Source organism: Rasamsonia byssochlamydoides (genome assembly GCF_041956645.1).
Source record: "Rasamsonia byssochlamydoides strain NRRL 3658 unplaced genomic scaffold VTN77scaffold_29, whole genome shotgun sequence".
Lineage (NCBI taxonomy): Eukaryota > Fungi > Ascomycota > Eurotiomycetes > Eurotiales > Trichocomaceae > Rasamsonia > Rasamsonia byssochlamydoides.
This window is the reverse complement of record NW_027192412.1, coordinates 1-15,126: the sequence shown is the minus strand read 5'-3', so window position 1 is coordinate 15,126 and position 15,126 is coordinate 1. Positions and strand designations below refer to the sequence as shown.

Genomic DNA, 15,126 nt, shown 5'->3' with positions numbered 1-15,126 from the left:
AGAAAGTTATATATATATATATCAAAAAGTTTGAGCTTGTAAATAAACTTGGAGCTCTGTGCAAGGTTTTGTTTGAAAGTCAATTGAGATAGATCACGTGGTAATTCAGACATCATCACCATCCGATCCGACATGTGCCTGGCTTTTGTGACTGACTTCCACTTATGCAATATTTGTGTCGTAGGAGAAGTCCTACCTACCTACGGACGCTCTCTCTCTCTCTCTTCGACTTCTCACGATGACATCACAGCCACAAACTAATACTAATCAGCTACATGATACTATGTACAGTACATACAGTTATCGTTACTAGGATATATCTTTACAAGGATAATAAGCTAAGACAATTCGTCAATTACTTTGATGTCCTTTTTTATTTCTCGAGTACTTCCACTAAGCTAAGTTTTGTCTAAATCAATTCTTTTGCAGTCTAAAGATAAAAATTAGGGGGGGAGAATAAGTATTACTCTAGTATTGTTGAAAAGATCCCTTTTTAGGAAATAGCTCTTGACGGAACGGAGTACCCTTTACTTGATCGCTAAGACACTCTTGAGGCTGCCGCTCCCTCCGTATACATGGCTAGCGTTGGTTGATTGATACGGTCAAAGCAACGCGAACGTGCCACGTTTATGGATCGACCCTGCGACTGGCTGCAGGAGGGTAGGAAGGCCCTGGCGGACGGTACGTGGTTGTTGGCGTAGGACGGGGAGGATATGATGGTTGCGGACGGAAAGTCGAAGTTGGTCGGACGCTAGGTGGTGGAACAAACGGAGGGCGTGAGGTGGTCTGCGTAGGGCGTGGGGGCGGCGGTGGTCCAGGAGGGGGTGGACGTGAAGTAAATGTTGGACGTTCAGTAGTATAAGTTGGAGCTGGGGATCCAGGGCGACTCGACGACGACGCTGCGGGTCTTGCAATCTGTGTTTGGATCGTAGGGTGACTAGTATAGGTCCAGCTGGACGAAGGTCTGGACGAAGGTCTGGACGAAGGTCTGGACGAAGGTCTGGACGAAGGTCTGGACGAAGGTGGAACAGTGGTCGGGCGAACGCTCGGAGGCACCGATGGATTAGGTGGATGATAAGGGCTTGCGCTTGGGACAGTCGTCGGACGGGTTGAGCTCGTTGGACGAGCCGGCGGTGGAACAGGAGGACGTGAGGTCGGAGGTGGGGGTGGAACAGTCGTTGGATGAGAGCTCGGAGGTGGAGGTGGTGGACGAACAGGGCTTGCGGCAGGCGGCGGCGGTGGGCGTGTGGTCGATGCCGGAGCTGGAGGTGGTGGAGGACGAGTAGTTGGACAGCTCGAGACAGTAACAGTCACAGTCACAGGACGTGGTGAAGGACAAGTTGGCACTGGCCGGACGCCAGCAGGAGTTGTTGGATGATAAGTGGAGGTACTATGATAAGTCGAAGTACCATAAGGGGTCAACGGTCTGCTGGTGTAAGTGTAAGATGACGGGCGGCCAGCTATGCCTTGTGGATAGGCGATCGAAGACGCAGCAAGCGTCACGAGCAAGGCGAGAGTCTTCATCCTGACGGGATAATCCAGTCGAAAACAAACGGAGACAGGAGATGAAGACAAGAAATCAGTAGAAATGGATAGTGCTGATGAGGGCACTGAGCTGACCGATTGGAGAAGGACATTCTTCCGGATTGATATATGTTGTGCTGTCTCGCAGGGATGAGCTCCCTATTGCTCATAGACACCGACAAATCCAATCGACTATTCGAGCCTCCTAGGATATCCATGGCACCCCTATTGGAATAGACTCCGACAAGGCGAGACCGTGGCCCATGACAGGAGGCAACAAGAGAAACCACGGCCAGAATCGCCCAACAATCCCGGTGACGGCATTATCAAGTCATACGCCGGCCAGCGCGGATGACAAAGATGTCGACCCGAAATTGAGGGAGACGTCAAAGGGGAATCGTTGATGACGATTTTATCGAGTCCTAGAATGAATGCCCATCGGAATGTCCATCGGTATAGATGCGAAGAAAAGTGCTGAGTAAAGGAACCCTGAGCAAAGCTGGGAGGAGATGTGTCCGAATCACACTTAGATGACAGGACCCGGGAGAAGAGCCAACCCCCAACCTGTTAGAATTCCCTGGAACGCATAAACAGCTCTGTGTCTAGGACGGACACTGAGGAGAGGGGAGAGCAACCTTCTTCACCATCAAACTCGACCAGCGGCGAGTTCAGAGACCCTTCTTTCTGAGTTCTTCGCCACGATTTTTTTTTTGGCATGGGGACCCATAAATTCCCCCTCTGTAGGGGCTCCGATGACCCACTTCATGATATCCATATGATATCATGAAAGAGTGAGGGATGAAATATTGCGAAAACATCGTCCAAGCTTGTCTCCTGGGTTTCCAGCCACTCTCTGACAAGGTTGAAAAGTCATAATAATGTCTTCTATAAAAGACATCACCAGTTCGTCGTTGGCCTTTTCAAGACCTAGAACACACGTCTCTCCACCAGCCTTGTAGAGAATCCACACGACAGAGGAGGTTAGTTTATCCCGGTCTTCCCATAGTCCTGGTTGGCTCCACACGCGTAGCAACAAGCTTTTTGTCTCCTCATATACTGAAATCACATTGTATTGTTGAATTTGTTGTCGTCCCATTCCTGTATCATCTTCATCGTGTCGTATGAGATTAAGACTACTGTGGATGACGTTTTAAGTCTGTAGCAGCATATTTGCGACAAGCCCTGTCCAGGGGGAATATTTTTGGTGGTTGATCGTTTACATCATACAGCGTACAAATCGTTCATTCATTTTTGCGATCAAATTAGTTGATGTCCAGGGGGAAGAAGCGAATAATTGAAATCGAGTGTGTATATCGTCAATAGACTACCCAAGGCCGTTGCCAACCCACTTGCAGCAGTTTCGCTGCGGTGAAAGCCAGCAACCCCGCGAAGTAGTTGCAAGCTGTAAATGCGATAAGGCCCCAATAATCGCCGCCGCACCTGGACAATATCTCACCAGCGATTGGAATACCAGTCAGTGTTCTAACACGGTCAGTTTTTCGTACTGTAAAACATTTCTGCCTTCGGATATTTGCGCTTTATAACGCGGTGCAATGACGGGGAGAGGGGACAGCTATACGTACCCGAAACTCACGATGGTGTATGCTGTGGCGTAATACCGGCCATAGTTTTCCGTCTTGCAGAGCTGGCCCACGCACACGGGCGTCAGACTAATATTGCTGCCACTGGAAAATCCGAACGACAGCGCGTAGATGACAATCAGTGCAACACTGCTGCCAGCAGGCAGCCACAGGCATGCAGTGCACAGTAAGCACAGCAACACTGTTACAATGATGCCATTGAAACGCCCAATAAAATCCGCAAAATACCCGGGAATCCATCTGCCGAAAAAAGAACCGACGTTGAGAATCGCGAGGATTTGATAGGAAAATGAAGGTGAGAGGCCGTGAGCCAACGCGTATGATGAGATGTAGCTGAGTGGGACAAAGAGGCCCCATTCGATGAAGAATATGCCGGCGGTCGTGAGAGTAAAGGCCGGATCTCTGAAGATACGAAAATCGGGCAGCATGTTCTCCTTTGAGGTGGGTTTCGGTGGAAGACGGGACCTGACGAGGATGCATGCCATGCCTACCAGGACGAGACATACCAGGGCAACAGCACGAGTAGCCCATGCAAAGCCAATTTTGGGGAAGAGGCTCTCCAGCATGAGTGGAAACACGATGCCGCCAATCGAACCACCCGTTGACGCCATTCCCGTAGCCACGCCTCGTCGTTTGTAAAAGAAGTGACCGACTGCTGCGATAGCAGGCGTGAATATCAGCGAGGTGCCCACACCGTTGATGATTCCCAGAACGAGCATGAAGTGCCAATATTGGGTGCAGAATCCCACCGCAACCATGGCCACCACGACGAGGATGGAACCCGCCAGAACCAGAAGCCGAGGCCCTTTGGCATCGAAAATGGGACCGACCTGGACACCACAGAAGAAAGTCAAGAATGCATAGACCCCGAAAATCCAGCCAATGCTTCCGTCACTGTAATCCTGCAGCTGATGTGTCGAGAGGTAAGCCTGGAACGTCCCGATCGTGTTGACCAGTCCCAGGGAGCCAAAGAGGCCCAGGAAACTACCGAAAACAACCAGCCAGGCGTTCAGCCCACCTTCAGGATATGTATTTCCGTAGGGGTCTGTCGATACCCGAGTGGCAGAATTCATGAGTGAGGCGCCATCTTGCGGTGTTTCAGCAGAAGAGGTAGAAGAACGGCCATCTACAGCCTTCTCAGGGTCAGTTTCAGCCTTCTCAGGCGCAGCCACAGGAGTCTCTGCGGGAGCTGTCGCATCGCCAATATTCAAGTGGCATTGTTCAGTGTCAACACATCCGAGAATTTGACTCTGAGCAGATGCCTCCTGAGGGGGCGGTGATAGAGCAGTATCATGCCCATCGACTTCTGCATCATGTCCCTTGAATAAACCAAGACTGTCAACGTTTGATGTCATGAGTCGAGATGCCGAAGGAGCCCGTGAACAGACTGCAATCGAATTTGCTCTTCAGCAGCAGTCTGATCCCGATCGACGACTTCCGACTCGACGAAACGACCGTGGACTCGTTTCCTTTGGACCAACATGGGGATGGAGCAGGGGAATAAATATTAGTCAAGTCGGTGAGGTATTGTCGAATTAGTCCCAATGCGGGACAAGTCTGGGCCTGGATCCAATTAACCAGGTGACTAGCAGCGGAAGTCGCCTCCCTCGGCTGGCGGAGCCGAACGCGACTTCCCCATCGAAAGGCACGAACCTTGTGAGGCGGGGAATCTTGTCTCAATCTACTCCGTAATCTGCGTCGTTGTTCCTGGCATCTGCTGCGGAAGCTGTGAGTCGTGACTCGTGACTGACCGACTGTGGAATACACTAGACGAGAAATGGAAGGTCGGCTGCGAGCGCACCCCACTGAAGCAGCTTCGGAGTTTTTAAAATCTCACGTACGAGGATGACTGCAGAAAAGTCTAAATCACATCACAGTCTTTGTTTTGGCAACGGACATGGCTATCCCGTCGGTTACTGCCGGAATCTTAGATCTGATCGATCAAAGATGGGGCTCGTCAACGAGTAAATTAAGTATGCAGTCAGATCGCTTAATAAATCAATAGGTGGCTTACTTTCATCATTCAATTGGGCTTGTGGTTTAGTGGTATAATACCCCCTTAGCATGGGGGTGGTCCGGGGTTCGATTCCCCGCAAGTCCAATTTTTTTCTATGCGTCCCACACCTATGATGTGAAACTTTTTAGGCAGGTGAGAGAATGCTGGTTTATTCTTCTTTTTTTTTTTCGTTTTTTTTTTCGGGTGAGTCTCTTTTTAGTTTGTGCTTTTTCCGAAATGCATCTTCATAGCACTGACTGCCTGCTTCTATAGTCGTCATTCTCTTTTGGGGGAGAATTACCTGCCGTGAACAAAATATATATAACCATCAAGCGCCATGACAATTATAAAATCTACCCAGCCCCTATCAGCAAGAGATATATAAATTGGTAAAGGGGTTGCGTAGTAGTGAGAAATTATATTTTAGGCCATTTGCAAGGAATGTGCATCAGTGAGGGAGACATAGAGGAGTAAAGGTTATATAGCAAGAACTATAGCAAGGAATATAGGTAGGGAGCGCGCCTGGGAAGTAGACAACCTCAAGAAAGAATAGCTGTTTATAATAAGTCTTCATAATCCCGGTAGGTACTGATAGAGCAGCACTTACTCTGGTGTCACACTCGTAGGATCAAACCCTACAACTGTCGGATCTACGTCACTGAGTTCCCTGAAATTAAAGATGTACCTGGTGCCTGAAGTTAGAGTCCCCTATACCCCCTATGTGGGTAATATTTTCTCAAATTCACCGGTTGTCGGCCTTCACTCGTATGTATCAGGCTAAACAACGGCGAGGACACTCCAGCAGCCAGATCCTGAATTGCTTCGCAACGTCCATTTATATGACGATAATGGAAGTATCCTTGGAGGTAAGCACACCCGATCATCTGCGGTGGTTAATGCTAATCGTCGAAAACAGGCTTGACCATACGAGATACCGAGCCATATATCACAACTCTCACTTTTTACAACATGTGTAGCATGTTCTTGGTATTCGACCCCCCAGGTGTCCAGTGGGATATTTTTCGCCTCCATGACGACGGGTCTACTGGCGTCAAACTTCGAAGGGACGGAAGTATACTTCGACCAGGGTCATACGTGGTGTTAGATGATCGTATGTATGCACTGTTACTAACATCGGTACCGAATACTGTCCTGTTGTTAGTGGACCTGACCTGCTGAATCAGGACATGTCTAGACGGTCAACCTGTCAATGTGGATGTGACCTCTGAGGATGCTCCGCGGCGTATTGTGTCCAGATCTGGTTCGACACCAAAGCTAAGTCAGCAGGTAGGTAATCCTAGCCACAACTGACGGTCATGGTATTGAATGTTCCTCCGAGACTAATAGCAATATCCACCTCCGGCAAAGGCATTTCCGTGACGGATTGAGGAACAGAAACAGTCACTGCACAATTTCTGGTCCTAGAATGTACAACGGACGAGCACCATTTTCATGCCTACAAGCCTCCCACATCTTCCCCATCGCGAGAGAACTAACCTGGAGACACAACAATTACAACGTGGGTAACGGATAACAGGCCAAGTCGGTTGATTGGGGACTCTGGACTCTACTCGGTTCAGAATGGGCTCCTGCTGGCAGCAGAAGTCCATGCGATGTTTGACCTGTTCCAGATTGCTGTTAATCCAGATGCAGGATTTACCTGTGTTTCCATCTCTCACTTTACTCTCACGACCCTTGAGGTGAAAGTAGTAACTGAAAGCTAATATACCAAATACAGGACGGCTACAAAGTTATCGTCTTTGGAGTAGACTACGTCAATTACGGCGGAAGAATCCTCAGCACCACGGCAACAAATTCGCCAAAAAACAACGACCGTGTCAGCGCTGATGCACTCCGTTGGCACTTCCGTATGGCTGTCCTTGCCAATACGAAACGTGCTGGACAAGTCATAGAATGGGAATACGATTTGGGTGAGGACGACATCGGAGAAATCCTTGAAGGACCCGATGTGGCTGAACGGATGGAACTTGAGTTGTTCTCTCATCTTGGGGTGGGTACTTGTTCCATCGACCCTGACGCCTGACGCATTAGTATCGTGTTTCTACTTCTGGAAATACCCCGTGTCGTTATAGAAATAAGGTCTGCAAGCCTACCTATTATATGGGTATTATCTCCTTTCCGGGCGGGCTTCCTATCTAGATATATTTCTTGCCAATATAATTTACTGTTTACTATAACACACAGTCTCTCCATATCTCTTGTATTTCACTAATATGAGTCATCAGATCGGCTCAATCCAGTCATTTCCATTATAATATAATATAACAGAGTGGATTTGTAATCGTATAGGCAATGTCTATGATCTCTTGAACTACTGTACAGGACATGCCTAGGCAGTCCAGGGAGTCAATTTAACTGTAAGGTGCTCATCTTAGCTTCATCTATATAATAAAAATTATCGATATATGTTTGGACTACTACTTAGACCCCAGCACAGCACCTCATTGAGGTACGAAGCCATCATCGCTGGGGGTTAAACGAAAAATAAAAATGAGAAATATAACAAAAAGACAAAATACAGACAAAAGAAAAGATAAAAAAAAGAAGAGACTACATGCAACAGATGGGATTCGCTGGTGGTCACCCACCCAACTACTAACCAGCCGGCGTGTGGCTTAAGTACGGCTGAGCGGACGGGAAGCCCTGTTTTCCACACCCTATGGTCGCATGTACTAGCTCTCTCTCTCAACTGTGAATTATATTGTTTTGGTTGACCTTTTCCCAATTTAATCTGATTTGATTTAATTGGCAGGTCTGGGGTTTTCCACAATATCCCCGGGTAGTGCTAGTATGTGTGAGGGGGTGTGCGTGTGGAATGGTTTAATTGGTATGTATATTATATAGCGTCGCACACCCTGTGTCGATGTGATCTGGCTCATCGAGAGATAGGAATTGGAGAAAACAGTGGATTATCAACGCTGTTTGCTTTATTTATTTGGTTATTTTTTTTATTCTGGTTTCCAAAAAAGGTATTTATTTACAACGTAGAGAGGAACGCTCTCTGCTGTCGCCTTGGTAAATCTGTTTACAAATTACAACGTCTGCTTCCCACGCGTCTCAATCGGCAGCAGAACCATAGCGACAAACGCAGCGAGGAAAAGACCACCAGCCGCATACACAGGCGCATTGGGGTTCGCATTGCTGCCGTAGATGGCCACGATGGGCGCCATCAGGCCGCAGACGCGATTGAAGAAGCTGGCGATGCCGGTGCCTGTGCCGCGGTTGGGCGCCGGGAAGACCTCGGGCGTGTACGCGTAGAGGACGCCGTACATGATGTTCTGGAAGAAGGCCTCCAGCGAAGAACACACCAGCTGGGCGTTTGAGTCGGTCGAGATGGTGAAGCAGAACAGGATGATGCCCGAGATCAGCGTCGACAGCGCCATCGTGCCCTTGCGCCCGATGTACTTCATGTCAACTGTGAAGCAGGCGATGATCGATCCGGGCACCCCGACGATGGACGTGATCGCGTAGTTGCGGTAGGTGATGTTGACCGGCGTCTCGCCGCCAGATCCACCACCACTAGCATGGGCCAGGTACTGCGGCAGGAAGGCGTTGAAGAGAGGATAGCCCATGCCGATGGTCGCCCAGCAGAACCAGAGAAGAACCGCTAGAGAAGTGTTAACGAACGAAACTGGAGACAAACGCATAGAAATGTATGTACATACTGGTGAATCCAAGTCTCTTGGTTGCGAAAAGCGGTCCAATGCGCTGACCCGAGAACCTCGACAGCGCTCTCTTGATGATTTCCACATTGCTCAGCGTCTGGTCGGGCACTTCCTCGGGACTACCGCCGATTTCGTTGAGGATGTCCACCGTGAGCCACGTTTTGGCCTTGTTCTTGTACGCGATGGCGTGCACCGTCCGAACGGCGTCTTCCTGGCGACCACGAGAGAGCAGAAACTTGGGAGATTCGTACAGATGGAACAGGAAGAAGCGGCAGGCGAACATCACCAAGGTGAGCGCGCCGAGCGTGTAGGTCAGGTATCGCCAACCCATGTTGTCCTGCTTGCTGCAACAGGCAACGCCTGACTCGACGTCGAGGCAGGACGGCAAGTTGGAATCGCAGGTGAAGTTGGGGATATAAGCCCACGCGAAGAGACTGTATGCATATTAGAACTGGACAAGTCCCAGAGATCTTGATACAAATGTCCAAAGGAACTGACCTCCCAATAAGCTGCCCCACTGGCCACCACACACTGAGCATGGTCAGGAGGTTCCCCGACGCGAACGGGAGGAACTCCAGGAAGAGCGCTCCATCGACCGGAAGGTTACCACCGACACCAAGTCCCATCGCAGCGAACATGCCACATACGCTGTGATAGATGTTAGAAATACTCTTTTTCATTCATTCATTCACTTTTTTTCCTCGACAGGATACGTCATACCCAATCCAGTTTGGGCTACCACCCACTGCGGTTCCGAAGACACCGCAGATGAAGAGCGTCATGTTAAAAGCCCAACGACGTCCGATCAAGTCGGACGCCACGCCCCAGAAGCAAGCGCCAATGCACAGACCGAGGAAAAGCGCACAGGTCGTGAACCGCACATTCAAGTCGGATACACCGAACTCCAGAGAGAGCTGGGGCAGCGTTAGGGCAACACCCTGCACGTGACGAGTCAGATCACAGCTCAGTCTCCCAACCCCGATTCCACCATGGCGAGCAGTCATTTGTATTTACCTGCAACCAAAGACTGGGAAGAGCAAGTCAGTGGTCAAAGTCGACGGACAGGACAAGATCTCCAGGTATTGTTCACAGGGAAAGCGGACTCACTTGTCTGCTAGCCAACCGAATCCGCAGAGAATGAAGAGCTCCCATTGATAGCGGCCCATGCCGATATCCTGGATAGCTAGGTTAATGACTTTGGATTTCCCTGTGATCAAAACATCAGACCTGTTTTCTAGAACAGCTACGCCAGAAAATGGAAGAAGGGAGAAAGAGCGTCCGCGTAGGGCAAAGAGCAATGGCGCACGGGCACAAGATCACCAAGGGGAAAGGGACCCCCGATTACTACGCGGCGCAGGAAAGTAACGTACGGTCATAGGCTGTGTCGTGGCCGGAGGTGGCGATTTCACTCTCGACCTCCGCGCGGATCGCTTCAATGGTCATGTCACTGTACTCAGGGTTCGATGCCGCGCCATTCTCTTCGGAGCCGATTCTGTCCAGTTTCTTATCATCCTTGCCAGCGGGTTCTTCATCAGCAGGGCGCGACTGGGAGAAGCGACGGGCTTCGGACAGGGGCACCACGACGCCAAGGAACTCCTCGTTGTCGTAGCGCTTAAACGGGTTTGTCCAGAGAGGCATGATGGCGGTTTTCTTTCAAGGATGGGCAAGCTGCTGACGGCCTTCTTCTACCGATGTGTCGAGATCGTCTACCGTAAACGAAACAAGTTGCGTGTCCGGGGAAGCTGGGCAGGCCTCGCGTTGGGGCTAGGTCTATAAAGTCGAAATCGAGTGGGAAGTTGTACGAGGTTCCGGTCCGGGTAGGCAGGATAGAGATGGATCGTATCGATCAGGGCCTGAAAATCGTAATGGTGTTGCGTCGAGAACAATACGGCCTGGTTGAATACGCTCTTTCTTTTTCTCACACTCTTTTTGCAATACGCTATTGCTATTTCGCCACAACCGCAATAAATATAGGCCAGACAGGAACAGGAACGTGGCAGAGAAGAAAAAGGGAAGCAGTCAAAAGGGCAGTGTGTTCTGTTGTTGAAATCGCTCCAGGGTTCGGGGTGTATGCCAATTACCACGCGATGGGAGAAGCAAGTTCGACACCGCGAGATAAGTGGTCAACGAGGATGGACGGCAGTTGAGGGGCGGGGACTTGACAGCATGGGGTATCTGACAGATAAGAAAGAGATAAGAACGCCAGGGAAGCGTGAATGGCTGTCAGGCTGAGCAGGAATAGGTGGTGAAAGGTTGGAGATCTGCAAAATAGCTCTGATGTGCCAGGCGGTGGCAGGTTTTATATAGAGCGCCCTCACTGGATTGATTTGATTGAAGGAGAAAAATTTTCCTTTCATTCACTCGCAAGCCGAGATGAAGGGAAAACGCGTCCGGGGGTTGGACGTGCGCAGTCGGCACCTGCCATGCATTCGCTGCCATTACTGGCAGTTGCGATAGGTGCAACCATGCAAACCCTGAAGAGAGATTGACGGTGCTGGGTGGAGTGCCGCTCTTCTGGAGCTGGGGTAGCCATACCCTTTACGCCAAAAAGCAAGCAGATCGCAAATCAGACGCGAGGATTCTGATTATTACAGAGGGTCCAATCTCCAACCCCGTCGCCGGGACGGGCCTAGTGTAATTAATCAATAATGAATGATGGAATTAGCATCCCCACGGCTGCCAAGACCGTGCAATTCCAGTCGTTTTGTGCCAGTGTGCTCATCGTGCGACGCGGAGAGAGAAGTCTGTCTCTCATTCTCGGTCAATCCGGGGTGATCTTATCAACGCATTGGCTCGACTGGGGACGGTGCAACTGATATGATTGTCGACTGGTGCACGGATTAAGTGGCTGAGGAGATCGGAAACCGGCGCTGGGAGCCCTGTGGGCAGTGGAGCTGGTGGGCCTTGGCGGCTCTCGGGATCGCAACGCCTAATGCCTTAGCGGCCACACCGGCAAGGACAGGCGCGCTGCACGAGGAAGGGATGGCGTGCAACCGGTCTGCGCTCTGCGTTCAGCTGGAGCCAAGACGTAGGACAACAGCGCCCAGTCAGCCTTAATGTTGCGCCACCTCGTCATGGCCGTCTTTGTCACTGCCAGAGATGAGCTCTTCTCGAGAAAGCGCAGGCGATCGGGATGTCAAGGTTCGTATTCTGCCGGGAACTTTGGACGAGAGTGATCGCTCTGAAGGATCTCCGCAATGGCCCTTCAGGAGACGGCATCAGCCGCTGCGGTTGCAAATCTTTTTGCATGGACTCGAGCATGCGAACCTTGTTGAGAGCACAGCTTGATGTCATCGCCCCGCTGAGTGGGCGTTTGCGAATGCACGACGGGAATCTTGTTGGATTCGAAACGCGAGTGGGATGCCGCATGGACAGCGCTAGTCTGATTAGGGAAAGCCGAATTGGCTGGTAATTTACGCGTCTTTACGGAGTTGCCGTTCTTGGCCATACAACGGGCCGTCTAAATAATAATTGACCACAAGGAAGCCGTGTTTTGCCCAGAATCCTCAGAGAACTACACAGGAGCAGTGAAGAGAATAAATTGTAACATACTTGGTTTTTATTAGTTTGAATGCCTCGGTGGCATATCTGCTGCATGGAATACAATTGTTGAAATTCACCAGCAGATACGAGGTGCTTGATATGTCAATAAGCTATTTGCCGCTGCCGATTACCGTCCAATTTGCTTCGCCAGGCATTGTCAAGTAGGGACTCGAGATGCAATCTATTTTCGCTCGAACTCTTCCGTCTTGCTCGTATCTTTTTGATCGAATTATCATCGCTATTATTGCCGTCTATTCGGCACGGAAATGAATGCCAGTCATACTGTACCAAAGTACTCCGTAACGAAATCTGGTAATTACTATACCTTACCTCCTCCGTACCTTCCCGCAGCAAGGCCATGGCCCGCTCCATCTAACTGGGAAGGGAAAAGATTTTCTGTCTGCCGCGATGATATGGCCGGGGATTCGCCAAGTCGTTCGTGCCTTCCGCTTTTGTTAATTTGCCTGAGTGCCTCTCCTGGAGTCCAGTCAAATCCGCCGGGTCGCTATCACTTTGTGAAGGCATGTCTGTACGTTAATTGGCAGAGGACACGAGGAGAATGACGACACCGACAAAATATACCACTAACTAGTAACAAAAAAAAAGGTGTTGGAGTCCCCGGTTGTAATAATCGGTATCTCTGCATCGTGCCAACTTCCAATATCTTATTCTATGCAGCTTGCCTGGTACGAGAGAAGAATATCGTTGGCTAAAGAGAGTCATCATTAGTTAGACAGTCGTAGAGAAATTGACCTGAGTGTATAATAGTCAGCCTCATATCATATCAGACTCAGAAATGCACAGTTTGCAACGACATTACAAAATGTCGAGATATCAAACCCATCCAGCAGCAGTCTCACGAGGTTATTTCTCCCAATAGAGGATTTATTGTCCTATCTTGTGCCTCCTCACGTTTACAGAGAACAGAGAACTTACTCCGGAGTATACTGTTATCATCTAGCCCCGGCTAGATGCTATATTGCCTAGTAGGGATCTAGGTAGGATCGACCAACCACAACGGAGCTGCTTATCTCCCATCGCGATAGATATTAATTATTCAAGCGCCGACTCAACTAACATACATGGTATTTTTCGTCTAAAATAGAATACTTTCCCTGGAAGCTCTTGACTAGTTGTGTCCAGATTGATTGTGTAGAAGCTACCTAGATAAGGATATCAATTATCAGTAATACAGACCGGTCTAGTACTGGTACCCAGATGGCTATCTGCCACGCAAGATTAAAATAAACAACCGGGTAGACCTATGTAGGTTAGGTATCACTCTGTTATTAGTTCTAGCCTTCTAAGTAGTACAGGTAAGCTACCTAGGTCCTGTACCTAGCAGTAGGAATTTACCAGTCTAGTACTACTACTACCTCTAAACATGAATAGTAACCTTCCGGGCTGTTGTTGATCGATTATTTGATCGATTAGGATATCGTTCACCTTGACACTGTCGCTTCGACTTTTACTGACTGCCTAGGCAGGTAATTCAAGAGATCTTGGAAATCTCATAGTTTTCTTTAGCAAGGACAGATCCATAATGCGATTACAGGGCCCCAACAAAAAAAAATAAATAATAAATAAATAAAATAAAATAAAATAAAATAAAAATAAAAATAAAAAAAAATAAAAACACTCTAAATCTGTGCGACGCTATATATCATCTATACATACCTACCTAAACCGTCCCACACGCACGCATACACGCAACAAGCTGGGGCTGTTGTGGAAAGCCAAACCTGCCAATCAAATTAATTAAATAAAACCTGTGACGGCGCGGCTCAGAGGTCCGGTCAGGTGACTCATGGTCACGTGATAGTTCCGAATTAGGAAAGGGCCGGGTCGCCTTCGCTTCGATATATCGACTCCTCCTCGCCCACAGTTCTGATTCTTCTTTTCTTCTCCCCCTACCTAGCTTCGAATTCTTGTAAATTAGGCTACCAAATACGAATTTAATTCGTTTTTGACTGAGCCGTCACAAAACCGGTCTTGTCTTGTCGTTAACTTCATCGAGTTAGATGGTCTGAGCATGATATAAATCATTTACAAGCTGCTTTTGGTACATGCGACCATAGGGTGTGGAAAACAGGGCTTCCCGTCCGCTCGGCCGTTCTTAAGCCACACTAATAAGCGCGGTCAATTGTCAGTACCGCCCTGAATTCATCGCTACTTCAAGTATAGCAGTCGCGCAAGTAATGGGTGAGTATAGGCAAGCACAGGTGAGCAAGGTGATGCCTTGGAAACATGAGGGTGAGCAGGGTGAGTTAGGGAGTGAGCAAGGTAATTTAGGAGCAGGGCTACAGGCACTGTAACTGAGAACACAGGGCCTCAAATAGGATAAAAGGGCATGCAATTACTTGACTATTCTTTTTCTTAATCCTTTTCTCCTATGTTTATAGAGGGTACAATCTTAATTGACTTCTATACTAAAATCATGTATTTACTTACATAACTATGTCTAACAAGGAGGAGCAGAGACAATAGAAAGTTGAGGAGTAACAAAAACTTACCAAATCTTATGGCTTTACTGCAGCCTATTAACAAGAATAAGAGAACCATAAGAATGTGGTATCTTAGCCAAAATGGGCTCCAGCAATTGATATCTCCTATGATAGGGCCATTGAAAATTGGTACTTATAAGTAATGATATTATATGATTTAGAGTAATTGCCCTTCTAATGGTATTAAAGATAGAGAATTTGTTACGCGCTGGGTCCAACCGTAGTCGCAGATACTCAGATTGGTGGTCAGGGAAGGATCAAGCGAACCGAAC

At 48.8% G+C, this 15,126-nt stretch overlaps 5 protein-coding genes and 1 non-coding gene across 6 annotated transcripts; 2 read left to right on the top strand and 4 right to left on the bottom strand.

The window, feature by feature from the left end:
* Nucleotides 1–627: 627 nt before the first annotated feature.
* On the bottom strand, nucleotides 628–1,524 carry VTN77DRAFT_3977 (uncharacterized protein; the record flags this gene model as incomplete). Its single annotated transcript, XM_069419984.1, has 1 exon — nucleotides 628–1,524. The coding sequence occupies one exon, from the start codon at nucleotides 1,522–1,524 to the stop codon at nucleotides 628–630; it is 897 nt and encodes a 298-aa protein (XP_069277881.1).
* A 1,316-nt stretch (nucleotides 1,525–2,840) lies between these two features.
* On the bottom strand, nucleotides 2,841–4,480 carry VTN77DRAFT_3976 (uncharacterized protein; the record flags this gene model as incomplete). The annotated part of the gene is made up of 2 exons (XM_069419983.1): nucleotides 2,841–3,006; nucleotides 3,108–4,480. 2 exons carry the CDS (start codon nucleotides 4,478–4,480, stop codon nucleotides 2,841–2,843), a joined length of 1,539 nt encoding a protein of 512 aa, XP_069277880.1.
* A 674-nt stretch (nucleotides 4,481–5,154) lies between these two features.
* Nucleotides 5,155–5,226, top strand: VTN77DRAFT_t78. The gene has a single exon. It is a non-coding gene; the product is annotated as a tRNA-Ala (tRNA).
* Nucleotides 5,227–6,090: 864 nt separating this feature from the next.
* On the top strand, nucleotides 6,091–7,165 carry VTN77DRAFT_3975 (uncharacterized protein; the record flags this gene model as incomplete). The annotated part of the gene is made up of 4 exons (XM_069419982.1): nucleotides 6,091–6,232; nucleotides 6,317–6,408; nucleotides 6,702–6,821; nucleotides 6,860–7,165. 4 exons carry the CDS (start codon nucleotides 6,091–6,093, stop codon nucleotides 7,163–7,165), a joined length of 660 nt encoding a protein of 219 aa, XP_069277879.1.
* A 1,009-nt stretch (nucleotides 7,166–8,174) lies between these two features.
* VTN77DRAFT_3974 (uncharacterized protein) lies at nucleotides 8,175–10,445 on the bottom strand (the record flags this gene model as incomplete). The annotated part of the gene is made up of 7 exons (XM_069419981.1): nucleotides 8,175–8,749; nucleotides 8,808–9,241; nucleotides 9,306–9,455; nucleotides 9,528–9,745; nucleotides 9,822–9,834; nucleotides 9,915–10,014; nucleotides 10,178–10,445. The coding sequence occupies 7 exons, from the start codon at nucleotides 10,443–10,445 to the stop codon at nucleotides 8,175–8,177; spliced, it is 1,758 nt and encodes a 585-aa protein (XP_069277878.1).
* A 1,202-nt stretch (nucleotides 10,446–11,647) lies between these two features.
* Nucleotides 11,648–12,255, bottom strand: VTN77DRAFT_3973 (uncharacterized protein; the record flags this gene model as incomplete). Its single annotated transcript, XM_069419980.1, has 2 exons — nucleotides 11,648–11,805; nucleotides 12,075–12,255. 2 exons carry the CDS (start codon nucleotides 12,253–12,255, stop codon nucleotides 11,648–11,650), a joined length of 339 nt encoding a protein of 112 aa, XP_069277877.1.
* Nucleotides 12,256–15,126: the final 2,871 nt, after the last annotated feature.